The sequence below is a fragment of the Ostrea edulis genome, chromosome 4 (assembly GCF_947568905.1).
Source record: "Ostrea edulis chromosome 4, xbOstEdul1.1, whole genome shotgun sequence".
Classification (NCBI taxonomy): Eukaryota; Metazoa; Mollusca; class Bivalvia; order Ostreida; family Ostreidae; genus Ostrea; species Ostrea edulis.
This window is the reverse complement of record NC_079167.1, coordinates 90,794,514-90,815,974: the sequence shown is the minus strand read 5'-3', so window position 1 is coordinate 90,815,974 and position 21,461 is coordinate 90,794,514. Positions and strand designations below refer to the sequence as shown.

Sequence of the window (21,461 nt, the reverse complement as noted above, 5' to 3'; positions counted from 1 at the left end):
TGTATATAAAATATACTCATGTGCACCAAGGTTGTAATAAGTGGAAAACCTGTGTTTAATACTCATCGTTTATAAGGCATAACTCTACAATTTGTTATTTCAACTTTGTCTATAGTTTATATTCATTTGATCTGTATCGACACTTATCATACATATAAACGTGTGTTATTTTTCTTTCAATACTCAGTTCCAGCTTTTCTCTCTTACTCCTATTTCTTTTTGCATGTATTGTAATAATTAGTATATGACTTATTTTACTTAGAATTTTCATTCACCTCTGACTTGTAAGATATTTAGAGCGAGATTAATATAAACCTTTTGGCTTGTTTCTCAATCTATTTCATGTATAAGACATTGTTTGTAAACATTATCGAATTCTTTACGAATAAATATTGTTTAAACTAAACACCAGTGCGCAACAAACTTCCGCCAGAGTTCGTAGGTGACGTAATGAGGCCTCGACGGGGAGTTTGCAGTGCGCAATGAAAAGATCTGTCGCCGCACGGGCCAAACCCCGTACGGCGTCAATTCTCCGGGACTACTTTCCCTTACAAATAATGGTATTGGAGTTGCAGGAACGGAATATACTGAGCTGACCAGAGCTTGCGCAAAGATAGGAACATTTTTCAGCGCAGACTCCGCCCATTACATTGTGACGTCAAATGTTTTGACCGTAACGGATGAAAATCACGAATGCTGTATATTTCATTTCTTGCCACTTAATGTTCGGCAGTCTTATATATCAATCCATGCATCCCATTTTCTTATCAAGTGTCCTCAAGATCTTGTTTTAGGAACCTTTGTTTTGTAACGTTTTGTTGTTGTTGGTTTGAGGGGGTGGGTGAAAATATCGATTTATCTGTTCAATACTACGAGAAGTTGTAAAATGGTTTTGGTTTTTAAAAAATTGGGAATTAAAAAAACCAAAAACAACATGTGTTTGTGAAACACAAATGCCCCCAATAATGGCCTATTCCAAAGATGGCCAATGTCACAAGGACGAATATCTTGGTACCAGTAGAAAGATCTTGTCACAAGAAATGCTGATGTGCAATATGAAAGCTCTAATATAAATTTACCATTTAGAAGTTATGACCAATATCAATTTTTTAAAAAGTAGGTCAAACTCCAAGGTTAATGTCACAGGGTCAAATATTTTGGTACCCACGGAAAGGTATTGTCACAAGGAATAGTCATGTGAAAAATCAAAGCTCTAGCACTTTTTAATGTGCAAAAGTTATTAGCAAAGTTAAAGTTTTCAAAAAATAGGTCAAACGTCAAGGTCAAAGGCTAAAAAATGTTGGTACCCACGGAAAGGTCTTGTAACAAGGAATACTCGTGTGAAATATCAAAGCTGTAGCACTTATTGTTCAAAAGTTATTAGCAAGGTTAAAGTATCAGACAGAATGACAGATAGGTCAAAAACCAAATCCCCCCCCCCCGATCTTCGATCTCGGGAGCATAAAAATACACGTTTGCTAAAATATAAGGCATAGGTGAATTTTACATGCAAATATAGATTTTTTCGAGTTAAAGATCATTATATTTATGTACAAATAAAAACAAAAGAATTTAAAAGTTATTTATTACAGTATCTAAATTGAAACAAACTCAAAACTGATAACAGAAATTAACAAACTATAACATGTAAGTTACATAATAGAAATAATAAATATCAATCTTAACAAAAACAAAAAATCAGAACATCTCAATCAATATAAAAAAAAGTTTGATTATTTTCAAAAACCAACAACAGTACTAGTATAATTATACAAGTCACATTATAACTCCATCGAAATTTGTACATTCAACATACATTGCAACGTAGGTAACGGAAGTAGAGAGAATGATACAACGGCCCCACAGTGTCGATTCTCCGGGACTACTTTCCCCTAGTGTCGATTCTCCGGGACTACTTTCCCCTAGTACGAATAATGACGAGATGATTACTCATTTACTGAGTTGACCGTAGAGAATGATATACATAAAAGTCAAGTTTTCATGCAGCCGGATCTATCTGTACAACAAGTATGGGGAACCGCCGGTCTCGGTTGTCATTAGAGTCTTACAGGAACTGAATTTTTGTTTTATGGGAAAGAAATAATTTTGTGAAATCGTGTGTATTACAGTAAACAGATACATATTGTAACAGCGAAGTATAAAGTACTTATAACCAATTAGTGGATGATCACTAATCATGGGTACTGTTTATTCGATGTACATTGTTGTGCATTCGCTGATCAATGCGAAACAACTATTTACATGTATGATAATGAAATCGGAAAACGTTCCACATATATATATTTGAATAGTTTAATTAACGTCTTTTAAATGTCTAAGGTATGGAATTGAATTTTCTTTTTGATATTTCTAGCAATGCACATTACAGAAAGCAATACCGGTAATTGAATGACATTTACTAACATAAAGCATTTACAAAGTAAAATATTTGGACGAAAATATAACCATCTAATCCCCTATAAGAAAATACTCGATCTCACCGTGACTATAAATATCCGAGATTTTGATCATCAAAGGACTATTTTAAAAACAAGATTAAAAAACAAATGCAGAGGAGTTTCTTTTGACTAACTAAACAAAGGAGCGATTTCACAAAAATAACCTTACCCTCGTCATTAATGAATCTATTTTTGTTTTGATTCAGCATATTGTTAATAATCCATGGCACTGCACGACGGATTACAATGAAGGTCAATCTCACCGATTAAGTCCTTCGAACGTGCGTATATTTTCCAGTGGGTGCAGCGACCGCCCCTCATTAATCCGCCTCATCTTCTTCAGTCTTTTCCCACGTTGTGTCGTCGACCAATTTCTGTCCACCATTTAGATTTGAGGTTCGCAGGAATCTGTCGATCGCCCGAACACCCTGTCGACAGATTTCCAGCGGGGGATATGTGAGCGGGTTCCCATCCAACACTGATGAGGTGTACCGCTCATTCCAGTCGAGGTTCTTCAGATTCCCAAAGTTCTGCGGCAGACGACTTATGTTGTTATTGCCTATCCATAGACAATAGAGTTCCGTCATCTCACAGAGACTGTCAGGGAGCTTGGATAAGTTGTTCAGAAACAGTAATAAAGTATGAAGGTTTTTCATATTTGAAATACTTACAGGAAGTACGGTTAATTTATTATCACTCATGTCCAAAAATTCCAAGTTCTCCAGCTGACACAATTCCTTTGGAAAAACTTCAAACAGGTTATTTGCCATATGTAGACTTCTTAGTTTTTGTAAATTGTCGAATCCCTTGGGAAGGTGATCCAGGAGATTGTTACTGAGAGCCATGCTTTCCAAGTCGACCAACTGACAAATCTCCTCTGGTAGTTCCGTCAGTTCATTGGTGTCTAGGATAAGAACAGTGAGGTTTGTAAGTCGACAGATCCCCGGGGGAACCGCCAGAAGTTTGAAATTCAGACACGATTGCCTCTCTGGACTCAAATCAAGAATTTCCAATTCGTGAAGCTGAAAAATCACTTTTGGAATATCGCTCAATTCACGGCCAGTTAGTTTAAGCTTTTTCTTTCCTCTGAAAAGAGGATCTTCGGTGTCAATCCGCAGTCTGAAAGTCTTAATATCCGAAGTAGAGCGAGGTGTGTATATGTAGTGTGTGTATGGCATCGTGCTGAATCGGAACTGACTTAAAATGCATGCGATTAAATAAAACTTATAAGAGTTCGATTGCGGTGAATTCCGAACAAACAAACAATTACGTCACTGCAAAAGTAACTTTCATGATTATCCCGAGCTTTAAATATATCAGATTTTCGTCAAGGCAGTGATCTTTTAAAGTTTCTTTTTAAAGATCCAGCAATTTGTTTAACAGTAGAAAATCTCCAACTTGTGTTCAGTGGCTCACAGACCTAAATGAAAAAAGAACAAATCTGTAATTCACGTACACAGTGGTGATGAACAAAGGCGCAATATTATTCCGTAATAAATCTTGTCCACAAAAACAGTTTCTTTCATCTCAATCCATTTATAAATTGAATCGTTGCTAGAGACACTTTGAAAAAATCTCAGGAGAGCTACCTATTTACTCGAGGAACAGGTGAAAACTGGAAAACCAACATGCAATAAATGGTCGTTATAAAGTATACCTGTATAATCCTAAAACGCTCTATAAAGCGGCACTATAGCTACTCGATTGTTTTTTAAATGTTGATATTGCTAGCGCGATTTCAAAGTTTTGTTGATTTTATCGACATCAAATCAAACTAAACTCTTGAACTGTCCATCTCGCGCTGGAATAGACATACCTTGATCACTACCACAGAAATCCCTGAACGAATGGTCCAGCGACCCAGGCCTGAGTATGTAACACGCTTTGGATCAAAATTAGCCTTCTTGTTCAACTTTTCACGATGAAAATGAAAATAAGCTTTTATTCTAATTTGGACTACAGTTCGTTCTTTTCTTAACTTTGCACAAAGTAATTTATCCGCTCCGAGTTTAGAGCCAAGTCAGAATGTGAATTTTATATTGCTTTCCCGATTTTACCTGTAGTATATTTCACGTGGTGCAACCCAACATGCTGGATGCCTGGCGAAGTACAAAATATACTAGATACGAAAATATCCTGGCTGATCGATTTTAATTACAATCGAAATTGGCTCCCCTGAGACTATTAGAATTTATCATTGTAACCAACAAAGCATTTCACAATATAAGAATATACATTTCTCCTTAATCCTACATTTGTATGTTGATCTTATGCAAACAAAAACACATGTTTGACATCCAGAAGAAAAGAAAGGTGCGTGTGTGGGGTTTTTTCTAACATGAGAGAATATCGTTTATCTTTGCTCAGTACCCTGTAATGTCACTATGACAATTCGTTCATGACACAATCAATGGTATATCTCCTTTTTGTTTGTAATGATGCTTGTTTCACGTTAAATGTTTCCCTCCAATGAATAATTCATGGACAATTCCTCTCCATTTTATTAATTGAACATTAAAATCAATAATTCTAATCATTGATAATAGAAAACAGTTATTGTCTTAAATAGTGTTAAATCCTTGTACTTTATATTTACGAAAGACGATATTTGCAATTGTATCATTTAAATGCCTGTCCTATACATTTTGTAGTTCTTGATCTATAGCTAATCACCCTAATATACAGTGTCTTTGATAGTTTCATTTTAAATTTCATTGTAAACTTTTCACTTAATAGAATTAATATTTCAAAATATTCGCATAACCATAAGGCCGCGAATAAAACATTTTGGGTGTTCTTTCAATACGAACGTTATGAAAGGTTATCAGGAAAAAAGTGAGAGGGCCACGTTACAGTACAATTCCAACAAGAGGCCCATGGACTACAGTGGTCACCTGAGTCCCACAGCAAAAATCTTCAACGTTTTGCATGCTTATGGTGCAGCAAATATATCGTTCTAGCTCTGAGAAGTCATCTTTTATCCCGACCAGCTTTATCTTGAACTTGGTCAAATTACCTTAGTGTGGGGTCATAACACATTGTCTGACCATAAGTAAATGTTGTCCAGTATGGAGTCCTATAAGTCTTTGCCAAGAAACTATCGCTTTATTTCTCCATTACACAGTGGTGACTTTGACAACTATTTCTATACTTTTTAATTAGCGGCCCAGACAACTGATATAGACATCATTACAAATTGTCTATTAGAGTTTATGTGTTAAGTGTGGGCTACTACTGTCTCTGAATTTACAAAGATGTAACCTTGTCATTTCTTTGTCTAGGTCATGAGCTTTATCTTGGTCATATGAGCTGGAATCATAAACAAACTTTGTGCTAAGTAGGAACCTGATATGGTTAAGACAAGAAACGGAATGGCGATTTAATGAAGCTCATTACACCAAGACTAATTCTTTTTTATGATACTATGTCATTAAATTTAATGTTTTATGAACTCATTTGTATTGATCTATTTGTTTGTCTATCATCCTAGCTCGGTGGATAAAGTATCGGGTTAGTGACAGATATCGAGGTCAAATCCACCAGTCATTGAAATAAATTTTGAAATTCATGAGTGGGTTGTGGGTTTTTTTAAATCCAGAATTGCATTTTGGGGGGGGGGGGGGGGCTACCTTTTTGACATACTGTACGAGTATGTACATGTACTTATTAAACACCGTCATATATTTCATAATTAAATCATTTCGTGCTGATTTGAGAAACTCTTTCGAGGTTTAGTGAGTCACCTTACACGTACCTATAGTCAGAGTGGCAGGGAGACAAAGACGGCTCTAAGGCTGCATCAAGTTTGTATAGGAGTAAAGTCATATATCATAAAGCTGTCGTGCATTCTCAATAAATAAATTTTATCGTTATACCCTGGGTCCTGAACCTCGAACGTTTCACTCTTAAAGATTTTTAAAGTACACCATACGCATGGACTCTTAGGCCACACCCTAATGACTGAGACCCTAACCCATGACATACTCTAATGCCCGAACCCCTAACCCAGGACACAATCTAATGCCAAAACCCAGGGCACACTATAACGCCTGAACCCCTAACCCAGAACACTCTAATACTTAAACCCCTAACCCAGGACACAATCTAATGCCAAAACCCCTAACCCAGGACACACTCTAATACCTGAACCCCTAACCCAGATCACACTCTAATGCCTGAACCCCTAACCCAGGACACACTCTAATGCCTGAACCCCTAACCCAGGACACACTCTAAAGCCCGAACCCATAACCCAGGACACACTCTAATACCTGAACCCCTAACCCAGGGCATACTTTAATGTCTTAACCCCTAACCCAGAACACACTTTAATGCCTGAACCCCTAACACAGAACACTCTAATGTCTGAACCCTTAACCAAGGATATTCTCTAATGCCTGGACCCTTAACTCAGAACACAGTTTAATGCCCGAACCCCTAACCCAGAACACACTCTAATGCCTTAACCCCTAACCTAGAAGACACTTTTATGCCTGAACCCCTAACACAGAACACACTCTAATGTCTGAACCCTTAACCAAGGATATTCTCTAATGCCTGGGCCCTTAAGTCAGAACACAGTTTAATGCCTGAACCCCTAACCAAGGACACACTCTTATACCTGAACCCTTAACCCAGGACACACTCTAATGCCTGAACCCCTAATCCAGAACACACTCTAATGCCCGAACCCCTAACACAGAAGACACTCTAATGCCTGAACCCCTAATCCAGAACACACTCTAATGCCTGAACCCTTAACCAAGGATATTCTCTAATGCCTGGGCCCTTAAGTCAGAACACAGTTTAATGTCTGAACCCCTAACCAAGGACACACTCTTATACCTGAACCCTTAACCCAGGACACACTCTATTGCCTGAACCCCTAATCCAGAACACACTCTAATGCCTGAACCCCTAAACCAGGACACATATATTTCAGGTAGAGACACCCGTGCCCATTATAACAATAGAGCGATTTTTCCAAAGTCTACGAAAAATGCTACGTTTAACACAGATGAATGTCACTGAGCAGTTACAGTTAATGATCACGCCTCTGCTGTTTGCACATACCGGACGGGAAGAAAGGGAAAGTCGTGTAGAAAAATCAATAGTTTTAATTGAACTACGAATATACTCTCAAATTGGATGACATGGTAGACTTCTTTGCATGAGCAGACAGTCTCAGTATTTGCATGCACCATTCTACTCACTGCATATTGATCAAAACGGTCATATTGACAATGCTTAATAGGTTCACAAATAATGGCAGGTTTTAATACGATGTAATAAAAGAACATAACAGATAGCAACAAAATTACCATCATTAATGAAGACATTCGATATGTCAATAATAGATACATCATAATCAGAACCTCTAGAGCTTGATAAGACAGGGTATATTTGCGTATGTTTATAACAGTTGATTTCGAATTAGCGTGTTCATAGGTCCATTTCATTGTATTCAGATCAAAAGCTATTCACGAATCCTCGTCGTAGAATTCGTCTTTGTGGAGCAATTAAACGTGAGTTAGATGACAGAATAACAGACTACAGACCGACATTGGCGATCACTACAGCGAGGGTTATCCGCGGGAAGAATCAGATTAATTGTTGGGGATCCCCCAATTTTACGATTGTCTAGCATACATACATTAATAAACAAAGTATTTGTGAAACATTCAAAAGTTTTGATCGATGTTAACACAGATAAAACAACAACAACAAAAACGATGTACCGCTTTCTTCCATCTCTGGGGCATGGGAATGCTACATTACGTGATAGTCGAGCAATGTACAATTTAATATACACTTACATGTACGTTGAATCATGATGTATAAAGTTCTAATATTTTCTTTAAAGCTTTAAACTCCCTCACTAATGATGAAATAAAGTTTACTTACAGTTCGAAAGTTTTACTTCCATCAGCGCGTGTAAGCAATTAGCATCATCTAAATATGGTAGCATTAAGTACTGCTACACCTTGAACCTAAATGCTCTTAAGGTCTAAGTATACAGTTTGAACAACACCTAACACAGACACAAGTTTTCGGTTCTTTGAAATGATACTTTCACACCTTCCACTTTTTTCTTATCAAAATTTACACACTTGAGATGAAATATACACTTGTACATTGTAGGTTATTAAAGATCAATGCTGATAAGATGTTTTCTTAAAGATTAAGATATTCGATTTGCAGGTGCACCCCAAAGAAAAGGAAAGATTTAATAATCCCCCGAAGATATATTTGCTGTATACATACACTTAATAAAACATTTCTAATCAGTAGATGTCATATATTACATGTACTTTAACATTGCCATTTACTAGATAGGCCTACTTCACTGGGTCCATTATTGCTGTCATTAACACTGCCTTTACCGGGCCCAATGTTGCATTGCCACTTTTACCAGACTCACTTTACGGTGTTCATCATTGCTTACATCAAGATTGTCATCGCCTTTACCTATGTTTTATAACTGCCTTTCCAGAAGCCATTTCTTCTCCCGAAAAAAACTAGCTTTATTGTATGATCAGTCTTCCCGAAAATCAGGTTAACCTCCACGGAAATCTGACTACAGAGCAGGACAACCTCCACGGAAATCTGACTATAGAGCAGGACAACCTCCACGGAAATCTGACTATAGAGCAGGACAACCTCCACGGAAATCTGACTACAGGACAGGACAATCTTCACAGAAATCTGACTACAGAGCAGGATAAGCTCCGCGGAAATCTGACTATAGATTGAGAATCCCCCTTATTAAAGTAAAACCGGCTATATAGTATGATTTATGGTCAAGTTTATGGAAGGCCATTTCGGTAAAAACTAGCAATATTTGAGAAGACATACATGTATGATTATTGATTCTTATCGTGAAATCAACCCATTATTGGTTATTCTGTTTGATTATATGTATTGAAAGATGCGTTACTTTTCCATAAACAAGTCGGATTTTGTTGCTGTGTTGTATTCATATATTTATACAACTCAATGTAAGATTTTATACTAATTCTGTTTCTCCCTATTGTTACTACTTCTGAATATCTTAAGATATCTCGATTTAAAAAAATAATAATCCGGGTGTATTTTCCGTAAAATTTTGTCAATTTGAATTATTATTTTAAGAAAAGTTTCTTATGATGTCACGTCCTATTCTGATATATAACTAGGCACCTGATCCCACCTCTGGTATATCCAGGGGTCCGTGTTTGCCCGACTCTTTATTTTGTATTACCTATAGGAGTTATGAGATTGATCACTGTTCGTTGTCTTCGCTTTTCATATAGTGGATTAATTTTAAGATTAACTGATTTTTGCCTTTTTGTGCAGAATGATTATCAGAACGTATAAGATAGGTATATAAAATTTTCAGGATATCCGTAAGAAATGTTGCTTAGTATATACTCAAAACGTCTGAAATTCCTTACATGGAGCGAAAATTAATAACAAATATTTCCACAATTCTATTATAATCAGTGATATGACATTCATAAAAGTAGTGTCTGTGTGGGATTTGTTTATATCATTGAGATAAGAAGAAGCCCACGGCCCACATCACTCACCTGAGTCACCTTGGTCCAACTCTTCTTCATCTGTTATTTCTAAATTTCGATGTTTATTCTTTTTGAAAATTTTTGACCCCGTATTGTGGACCCAACCTACCCCAAAAGGGTCATGTCAAACCCAAACTTAAATTCACACAACTTGGGGATACCAATATCCCTAATATGACCTCGCTGTTCTGGGGATACTAATATGACCTCGCTGTTCTGGGGATACTAATATGACCTCGCTGTTCTGCAGATACTAATATGACCTCGCTGTTCTGCAGATACTAATATGACCTCGCTATTCTGGGGATACTAATACGACCTCGCTGTTCTGGGATACTAATATAACCTCGCTGTTCTGGGATACTAATATGACCTCGCTGTTCTGGGATACTAATATGACCTCGCTGTTCTGGGATACTAATATGACCTCGCTGTTCTGGGATACTAATATGACCTCGCTGTTCTGGGGATATTAATATAACCTCGCTGTTCTGGGATACTAATATGACATCGCTGTTCTGGGATACTAATATGAACTCGCTGTTCTGGGGATACTAATATGATCTCGCTGTTCTGGGGATACTAATATGACCTCGCTGTTCTGGGGATACTAATATAATCTCGCTGTTCTGGGGATACTAATATGACCTCGCTGTTCTGGGATACTAATATAACCTCGCTGTTCTGGGGATACTAATATGACATCGCTGTTTTGGGATACCAATATAACCTCGCTGTTCTGGGGATACTAATATGACCTCGCTGTTCTAGGGATGCCAATGTGACCTCGCTGTTCTGGGGATACTACTATGACCTCGCTGTTCTGAGGATACTAATATGACGTCGCTGTTCTGGGGATACTAATATAATCTCGCTGTTCTGGGGATACTAATATGACCTCGCTGTTCTGGGGATACTAATATGACGTCGCTGTTCTGGGATACCAATATGACCTCGCTATTCTGGGGATACTAATATAACTTCGCTGTTCTGGGGATACTAATATGACCTCGCTGTTCTGGGGATGAAGGTTTTCTTTCCTGTTTGATCAACCCTAACCTTAGAGTTATTTGAATATTTAAAAACAATGAATCCACACACCTTAGGAGCGTTTGCATTTTCATTTGATTTAGTGTGGCCCTAGGCCTGCTACGTTTGAAAAGTTGTTTTCCTTAATTTCCTATATTTTGCGTCCTCACTGTACCCCTGGACCCCAAAACTAAACAAACATTTATTGAATTTCGACTACCTGAAGATGTTTGCATTTTGTTATTACTAATCATGGTTTTACTCTTGTTGAGATGAAAATTTTCCAGATGTTTCTCTACATATTCTATATAAAACTTTTGAGTCACTATTGTGGTTCCGACCTACCCCCGGGGATTAAACTTATTTCTAATATCTACATTATATTTATATATATATATATCTTAAGATTCAAAACATTGGAAATGTAAATATTATTCTATCTTTAAAATCTGATTTATGTACATGACTTACAGGGGGATAATTCAGAGCACCGTTTTAGAATATACATATATTTCTGTTTTGTTACATGTAAAAATGCAATTAGCTATTTCATATATGTAATTAAACATATTCTACATGCAGATGAGCTTGAAAAAGCAAAAGATCTAATGAACTGGGAAAAAAAGCTAAATGTAAATTAGAAAACACTGATTTAGATGTGACCCATTGTTAATAGATGTGAGCATAGATGTTACGGCACGTTTGGTCGCCTTGGCACGTTCGATCGCCCGGCGACCAAACATGCTGCACGTATTGTTGCCCGGCGACCGAATGTGCCGTGAGGGTGGAAACGAATGGTCGTCAATCTTAGGCCATACCCGAGCACGAATGGTGGCCACCCAAGCCTCCATCCCAAATCCCATCTTTGCTTTTATTTTGCAAAAAAGGCGTGTGTTCATGTATATGTGTTCGTTCGTGTGAATCTATGTGTATTTGAGTGATGGTGTGGGTGTGTGTGTGCTTGTATGTGTGCATGTATGTGCGTATACGTGCATGTGTGTGTGTGTGTGTGTGTGTGTGTGTGTGTGTGTGTGTGTGTGTGTGTGTGTATGTGCTTGCGTGCGTATGTATGTACATTCATATGTAATAAGGTTTGTTTTGTATCACACACGCACATTTGTCACACATTTGTGACTTAAGACCAGTACAATACAAAGCCAACAAACCAAAAAAAACGTGGGCATTTCTGGATGGAATTTGTTGTGAATTTATTTTGCTAATACACTAGTCGCAACATTATAGCAAGACAATACTCTTACATACCATCCTTATGGCACGCCGTTTTTACATTTATTCCTCTTCAAAGATATCTTATAAGACATCTTAAAAAAGATATAAGATATCTTAATATATTTTTTCTTCGTTATAAGATATCTCATTTGATATATGAGATATCTTAAATAGTATATAATATATCTCATAAACTTTATAAAATGTCTCATCAACGTTTTTGATTTAAGATATCTCATAAACTCTTATAGGATATCTTATGATATTTATAAGGTACAGTGTATCTTTTAAAAGAATTTTTATAAGATATCTCATATATTTTATAAGATATCTCTCAAACTTTATTAGATATTTTATATTTTTATTAGATATCTCGTGCTAGAGTTTCTCATTGACAATATTTTCGTGGTCCTTGGTGATCAGGTCTTCCAACAGTCTGTTGGAATTCCCATTGGCACGAATTGTGCTCCTTTGTTAGCTGACCTGTTTCCATATTCATATGAAGCAAAATTTATTCAAAAACTTCTACGTGAGAATAAAATATTTCTTGCTGTAGCCTTCAATTCGACATCTAGATATATCGACGACGTTTTGTCCATTAACAATAAAACTTTCATTCATATGTCGATTCTATATATCCCTGTGAGCTCGAAATAAAAGACACCACAGACCCCCTGCCTCATAAAGTGGTGCCCCCTTAACCACAATTCCTGGATCCGCCCCTGATTATAACACATAGGATAAGATCAGCAAAAGGCGTGCTTATAAACACAGGCACCTGAAGTATGAATATTACTACCCCACCCCCTCTTTTTGATAATTTTTTTGTTTGCAATAATTCCTCTGAAATGTGTGAATTATCAATATAAATGGGGGGTTGGGGGGGTTAGTAATATCAATACTTCAGGTTATAGTGCTGATAAAGCACTGTAAGCAAGTCAAAATATTTCGCTTGTGTAAAGTTGGCAAAATACTCCCATATATACATGTATATTTATTATTTAAACAACGTAATGATAATTAGAATGAAGAATCTACAACTAATCAATAAAGATTGGGGGCTCTATAATCACTCTGTGCTAAAATATATGCACCGTCTGAGGTCTAAAGAAAGACAACTCTCATCTATACCACAGTCTCTGTCCCAGTTCTTGGAATTAAAAAGAAAGTTAAGTGCTTACTATGAATACCTCGCGAGAAATGTCTACTTAAAATTCAACTTCCTCTTTGTGTACGGTCTCAACTTAAAGAAAGGGAAGAAAAAATACTTAAATGCAAATAAAATCTTTAAAAACGCATGCTGTGGATCTCTGATGAAAATACGAATTATGATATTATGTAACGTGCAACCCTATTATACAATTACTACATACAGAAGCGGTTGAATCCCCTCAGTTAACTTTCTGAGGACCTGGCAGTTTCAAAATATACAAATATATGATTACGCAAAATATACAGATAAGTGTGGAGACTACTTGTCTTTAATCAATTATGTACAATGCTCTTGAGCGATCGGCTCCTTCAGCTCGATCGGTTCAATGGGACTCCTGGCTCTTGGAAGCTCAAGGTCTCGGATACCGGCTCTCGCAGCTCGGCTCCTTTTGGCTCTCGCGTTAGAATTCAGTTTAAAAAATAAATACTTAGAGCTAGGAAAGACTTGTTCAGCCACGTCTAAAGCTTTAAATGAATTTATTAATTCAATTCCTGAATTACCTTCTATTCGCTTTAACAGACGTCTGTCCAGTCTCTTCAGCATCAACTTGGAAACTGACTTGGCTTCGCGGCTTCGCTTATATTTATACTATAGGTGTACAGCGCCACCTAGCGAAAACATAATTATGAAATGCCGCGGGTACCGGAATAACTTTTTCCGGATTGTCTCATGTATATGGATGTATTTTTAGAATTAAGAAATAAATTGAATGATAGAATGGAATTGTTTTCATCTCCCTTTTTCCTGCCTGCTTTGGGTACATATTGTTTATTATCAGCAATGCTCACGCAGTTAGGGCTTCAAGGTTGTTATTGAAACGTTAAAATTTATTCTTAAGTGTCAGTACCCGAATAATCATGCTGGAATTTCACACTCATAATCATTCTGGGACGTCACACTTATAATCATGTTTATGCTTCACGTTCATACTCATGTTTATGCTTCACGCTCATAATCATGTAACGTATTTCCTTATACGCAAGAAGGCTATCAAAGTCCGTGCCTTGTCAATTCAAGGGTTCGAGGTGCAATTAGAATAGCAACTTTCATTGATAAAATAAGATTGAGAATGTTATTAGAAATTGGGCCTGCAGATATATACAAATATGGCCTAACCCTACCCAGGTTAATAGTTACTATGAAATCAAGGAAAGTCAATCAACATACAAAGATCAGGGGTTCACCAAATGATTTATAATATCAAAACAATTTAACAATGGGTATGACCACCCTCAGCCAACGACTGGCTGACCTCGGACTAACGCTTGTACTGCAGCCTTATTCAGGACACACAGTACAAGCGACAGCCCTTCAACCGCTGCACACACTGTAGAGCCTTATTCAGGCAGACACTGTGAACAACAGCCTGGTCGTCAGTCAAGTCCAGTACACAGGACAGACGAATTATGTGGCTAGCCTTTATCTGGTCGACCTCGACAGTGGCAGGCCTCTTACTACTAAGGTCAGCCTATTAAAAGGACAGCCTCAATGCCTCCACTCTGACACCGTTACAACGTACGGAATCAAACACTGGCTTTCTCAGTAAATCACTTTATTGCTTGCAACTTACTCTTAATCTTGTCCACCACGTCTTCTCGCTCTGGGCTTTCGACAATAACTGACTGACGACAACTGTTTCGCGCTGTATTTATAGTGTTAGGTCATGTGACTAAATTACGGATGTTTACATTGAAAACTACAATGTAGAACCTAGATGGTCGATGGATAAATTTCCCGAATATTACAATCATGCCGAAATGTCACACTCATAACCATTCTGGGACGTCACACTTATAATCATGTTTATGCTTCACGCTCATAATCATGTTTATGCTCATAATCATGTTTATGCTTCACGCTCATAATCATGCTGTAACTTCACCTTCATAATCATGCTGGAATTTCACACTCATAATCATGTTTATGCCTCATGTTGGAATTTCACACTCATAATCATGTTTATGCCTCATGCGCATAATCATGCTGGAACTTCACGTTCATAATCTTTATCTTTTGTGTCATATTAAATGAAATCAGTGTCCATTTCATAGCTCATGATATTTTTATTGTGCAGTATATAGAACGGGAGTTTTGTGGTTAGAATACAATAACTCCTTAATGTTGATTCTAAAAAAAAAAAATGCCCTGTAACAAATAATTTGACCTATGGTTGATAAAACGAAATAAACCTGAAAATTTTACAAGGAAACGCGTATATACTTTGTGCATATAGACTTACAAAATATAAGCTCTAAATTAAAAACAGTTATTTTGTATGTAGCTTTGACCATAGTCATTGATAAAATAAAAACCAAGTTTTAAGATTTTATCAAAAAGATTTCGGTTCTATTGAATATATAGCATTGTATAGAAATCAATTTTTGTACCGGAAGACAAAAACGTAATTTTTCTTCATTCACAGCATCTGGATAGGTTTTCTAACACAAATAATAAACCTTATTTTTTCTGCCATTGAAATAGTAAATCACAATTTTGCAACAAAAATGTTCGACACCAAACTGACAGCTATTATTGCTTTAAATCACAAGGCATTATACTTCTGTTTTATCAGTTGCAACCTATAAGTGTATTACAAATACAATATTTCTATTTTTGAAAGATATTTTGAAGAGAAAAAAAGACGAAGAAAACGTTTTAATATTGTAATGATTTAGCTGTTTTTAATCCTGTGGTTTGTCAAACATGTTCTCTTAAAAAGCTTTGTTCAAGTGTTTGGCGTTCACGGTGGATATTCAAGCATGCAGTTTTGAATTAAGGTAAAAGTCACCAGTTTTAATCCCATGTCCTACTTAAACTTTGACTTTTTTCCCAAGTGTAAGTGATACAAATTGAGCCCTGAAAAAGGCTGCTCTGGATGAACTCTCATTAAGGATGATTTCAAAGCAATTCTTGGTTTATCTACACAATTAACTCAATAACTCACTTCCGCCATGAAAATTGTTGATGAAAGTTCAGGCCTCAAGATCATAAACTGAGAATAGACTTTAGTCTAAATTTCAAATCCAACTAACTTTTGAAATAATTTTCATAAACAAATAAAATTTTCAGTATATTTTTGTATTTGATTTTTTTTTTTATAAACCACAAGATTTTTCAAACCTCTGTGCTAGATTAATCTTAAGATATAAGTGATCAAAATTTTTTACTTAAGTCTATTCTCAGTTTATGGTCTTGGGGCCAGGAAGTTAGAAATAATATTTAAACAATCAGAGATCATTTTTGTTTTAAAGTTATTAATGAAGATTATTTTTGAAATGCATGTATGATAATATGAAGTTGAGACAACAATTCAAAAATTGTTTTACATTAAAACTTGACAACTTATTTTCTAACATTGGTCTTATTTCGACTACAAAGTTCTGCTGGGATCGTGTCCAGGCGAGTCGGTCAAACTGGACCTCTCCTATTAAAGCCATCATGGACTTAACAGATATGACGTAACACTAATTGACTCTAACAGCGTGTGATCCTGACGCCGTCGACGTCAACATAACGTCAGCAATCCTCGGTTTATCGGCTCTAAAATATTCCCAAACTCAGAACCTACACTGTAAAACTCAATACATTCTACACTGTCGAAAAATATGTGGAGATAGACCTCCCTTTAAACGTGAGATCGAATATCGTCATGTTTAGATGCGGAATTCTACCACTGGGGGATCGAAACTGGTATAAGAATATGTTCTATGCACAGGCACTCGACGTTTTGAATATCTATAATAAAAAAAAGTCTTCCTGTAAACATAATATTCACCAACAGGAAGACAATTTTTTTTATTATAGATATTCAAAACATCAAGTGCCTGTGGTTCTATGTGACCAAAATGAAATAGAAAAAGGGGAAAAAAACCTTTTTGCTCTAGCCCATTGTGCCGTGGCCTCGTTCGCCAACAACACAATAAATCTTATTTAATTTTACATTTGCCTTCATTGTCTATAATAATAGTTTTTAAAGAAAGAATTTCTTCATTAGAATACAAGTATTTGTACACCATACTTTAATTTTAGATATTTTTCGGTTGTAATTATTAATTATCTACGACAGAAAGCAAATTTTACATTTAATCCCTACAGCAAAAATTACGGAGAAATCTGTGCTCTCATATCTCTGTTCGCATATACATGTATAGACAATGTTATAACACATACGTGTATTAATTCACAGTGACATGTAGGTCCGTTTGAGCAGGGCGTTAAGCGGTAATTTATTCATGTTTGTAAAATGATTTGATTTTTAATAAAGCACATTCACTATAAGGGATTACTTATTTCAATGTCATAACATATGCAGCTATCTCTTTAAAGCTGTTCACATCTGATTAAAGCGGTTCACATCTGATTAAAGCGGTTCATGATTAAAGCGGTTCACCTCTGATTAAAGCGGTTCACATCTGAGTTTTGTAGTATTGTCATTTCTGTTGGAAGGATATCTTTACTTTCTACAGTAAATGGGAAATGAAATACAGGGGGTCTCGGTGTTTGTTATTGAGCTATACAGTGTGTTAAACTTGGCCTTTATTTTACATTTAGAATACAATACTTTTGATTTATTCGCACATTAAATCAGTTTTGATTGTTGGTGTTAACAAAACATAAGCAACACAAATCAATCATTACATTAAATCAATACATGTTTATGTCCTCTGACAGTATAATTAAGGAATGACTTTAATTCTGGGGCATATTATTCGCGTATAACCTGGTTTGCGTCAGTTTACCCTTATTAATCCGTAAATATATATATATATCTTTTTTCTTTTCATATTTTTTAAATATTAGTATCCGATTACTGAGACTCTATTTCAATTTTAGATATATATACTAGTATTTGCTATCATGTACTCAATGAGCCAACTTTCTTTTCTGGTTTTCAAATCAAACCAATCATTATGGTAGTTTTTCTTCAACGCTCATGATTTTCACAACTCTGGGACTGACTAGCAAGGTCTACAACGAAAGCATACAGTATTGTACATAGGTAAGGCGTGGGTCACAATAGGGGATCAAAGTTTTACATGCGGATAATTAGAAATAAATATTAAAAAATCTTCTTCTCCTCGTGCAGATTTATAGGAAAAATATTCTAGATTCTTTTTGTCAAGAACAACACGACACTTATTCATCATGTTAATATGCAAGCATCCCTAGTTAGTGCATATTCACGTTTCTTTAAAGTTTGGCCTCCTGAAGTACCGGGTAGAGTGGGGTCACAATAGGGGGTCAAAGTTTTACATGCGAATATATAGGAAAAATCTTCTCAAAAACCACTGGGCCAAAAAAGTTGAAAACATGAAAGATTCCTGACATATACGTTCAAATCATGGTTAGGATGGGGCCACAATAGGGGATCAAAGTTTTACATGCAGATATACATGTATCGAGAAAATGCAGGTTCAAGTTTCTTCAAACTGTATCCCCCTGAAATAGGATGGGGCTACAATAGGGAATCAAAGTTTTACATGGGAATATATACCCCACCCTTACTTCCGGGGGCCCCTGAATTGAACAATATTGAATTTGAACATGAAGATACTTATCAATATGACAAATCACGACCCTGCTTTTATTGATATGAAGATTTATTTTAAAGATGTTTGTATACATGTACATGTATATCCTATAGTTGTAAATATTATAAGCGTTGAAGAAAAAACTACAATGATTGGATAGATTTGAAAAGTGATTTGTATGATAGCAGTATGTGTATAGACGATCACGGTACATCTTTGAAACACCGGTACTTTTCCAGCGTCCATATGCTATTTTTAATTAGAAAATGTACTACCAGGTAGTCACCATCTGTTCTATTTCTGTTGCTAAAAGTAGTGTTGATAAGCATGTCAATGTTCTTTTCGAGTTTTAACTTCCTCCAACAAGTCATGTGATTGAATAATTTCTAAGCGGTTATTTCAAGGCACTGAACTAATGCTTTGATGTATATTGGGTCTGGTTTACTGTTCTGAAGGATATGCCCCCCAGTGGCTTTCAGATTTTGGAACGCAGTTCGCAGTTCACTATTCGCAATTCAATAGTGAACTGCATTCCAGAACGCAGTTCGCAATTCAAATTTCTATATGCACAAAACAATACCACACTGGAATTATAAGGGTGGGGTGCCAGTTACCAACCCCAAACACTGTGAAGAAATGGTGATGGTAATCTCTCTAGTTACGGAGATCCGCCTCTCCAATTTTTATGCATAACTTAGTGAATAAACATCGGGTTCGGAATTATCGAAGACCCCTACCCCGGGGACTGAAATTTTTGTGGTAGGGTATTAGTGGTCCTCTCCCACCACTGTGAAGAAATGGTGATGTTACTCTCTCTAGTTACGGAGATCCGCCCCTCCAATTTTTATGCATAATGCATTACACTTTATGAATAAACATCGGGTTCGGAATCATCGAAAACCCCTACCCAGGGGACTGAAATTTTTATGGTAGGGTGTTAGTGGTCCTCTCCCACCACTGTGAAGAAATGGTGATGTTACTCTCTTTAGTTAAGGTGATCCGCTCCTAAGACATTTTTAAATAACGCATTAGACTTAGTGAATGAACATCGGGTTCGGAATTATCGAAGACCCCTACCCCGGGGACTGAAATTTTTGTGGTAGGGTATTAGTGGTCCTCTCCCACCACTGTGAAGAAATGGTGATGTTACTCTCTCTAGTGAATTGCGAATAGTGAACTGCGTTCCAAAATCTAATTGCCAACCCGGCTGTATATGGTATAATGGTAATACCACAGACAGTATTGAGAGCTGTAACCCCGTTAACTTTTTTTGTCGGTTCAGAGCTGTAACACTGTTCGTATCAGGTGGGAAATCAGCACCCCTCGCCATCATAGTTCGGGGCTCGTTTAAAAATCAATAACCCTTCAGATTACATATCTAAATTCTAAATTTGATTTATATCTCACCATTGAATTTGAATATAATTGTATATAAAACAAAACATTGATCGTCCGATGTCCTATTATATAAAATTAAATTGCCATTAATCTGTAATATGTTTTACGGCGTGACCGTTTTTGAGGGCGAAGCAAAAAAGTTTTGGCATTAGTATCTATATCCAAAACAGGACCCGAAGTTAGCACGAGGACAGAGCTGTATCAAAGCATCCTAATTTTGGACATTTGATCCGCCAATATATTGAACGCGGGAAATATAACGCAATCGATGTAAACAGTACTTTGTGACGTCATATTCAGCGTCGTTATTTAGCAAATTTACAAACATAGCGTTTGAACCACAACAAAAAACATGGCGGTAATCGTGGAGTGATTATATATGGTTAAGAAAATAAGATTTACAGGTTTTTACGGATTTTATGTAACATCTCAGAACGACGTGAACTAGGGTAGACGAGATTCAAAATGGAGGAATACATGTCCACGCGCTAATATTCGAATCGACGCCATTGGTACCAAACTTTTCAAGTTCCATAGGTATGGTTTAATTTTTCATTATTTTCCTATATTTTCCTTTTAAACATGTATATACGTGTTACCTATAGGGAGAGCTCCGCTCTCACGGCCCGAAGGGCTTCGCCCTCTATAACTTTATGTTAAGTACCTGGGACTGCGAGTCACATGTGGAGGGAGAGGGAGCCACGTGCTGATTTCAATAGCAGATAAAGAAACAGGAAATTGATCCTCTTTCTGAACTGCTTTAGAACAAAGTGGACATGACATAAATGTAGCCGTGTGAAAATTTTGTAAATAACTTTTAAGTTTTATGATTAAAAAGAATTGAATTTGCAATTGATAAGATTGTATAATAAAGTTCTACTAGAAACTTATGCCAAAACAATGGCAAGCAGCTTTGATTTTATTTAATTTCCAATTTGATGTAATTAGTATTTTCCCGCCAAAAGTTTGGTGAGCATTTGGCGCCTCTTATAGTCATGTGACTTTAGACCAGGGTTGGATTTTTTCATATTGTCTAGTGGGT

At 36.4% G+C, this 21,461-nt stretch overlaps 1 protein-coding gene across 4 annotated transcripts; it reads right to left on the bottom strand.

The window, feature by feature from the left end:
- Nucleotides 1-1,568: 1,568 nt before the first annotated feature.
- Nucleotides 1,569-8,506, bottom strand: LOC125671755 (malignant fibrous histiocytoma-amplified sequence 1 homolog). 4 transcript variants are annotated; one of them, XM_048907635.2, is made up of 2 exons: nucleotides 8,364-8,506; nucleotides 1,569-3,879 (listed from the first exon to the last, which is right to left on the bottom strand). In XM_048907635.2, exon 2 carries the CDS (start codon nucleotides 3,635-3,637, stop codon nucleotides 2,780-2,782), a length of 858 nt encoding a protein of 285 aa, XP_048763592.2. In that variant the 5' UTR covers nucleotides 3,638-3,879; nucleotides 8,364-8,506; the 3' UTR covers nucleotides 1,569-2,779. The 4 variants fall into 4 exon arrangements, with proteins under 4 accessions (XP_048763592.2, XP_048763593.2, XP_056020240.1 ...); XM_048907636.2 differs by lacking the exon at nucleotides 8,364-8,506 and adding an exon at nucleotides 4,517-4,644; XM_056164265.1 differs by lacking the exon at nucleotides 8,364-8,506 and adding an exon at nucleotides 4,117-4,484.
- Between the last annotated feature and the right edge of the window lie 12,955 nt (nucleotides 8,507-21,461).

What these genes read in the sequence shown, in the direction of transcription:
- LOC125671755 (XM_048907635.2), bottom strand. Translation starts at nt 3,637, where the DNA reads ATGCCATACACACACTACATATACACACCTCGCTCTACTTCGGATATT.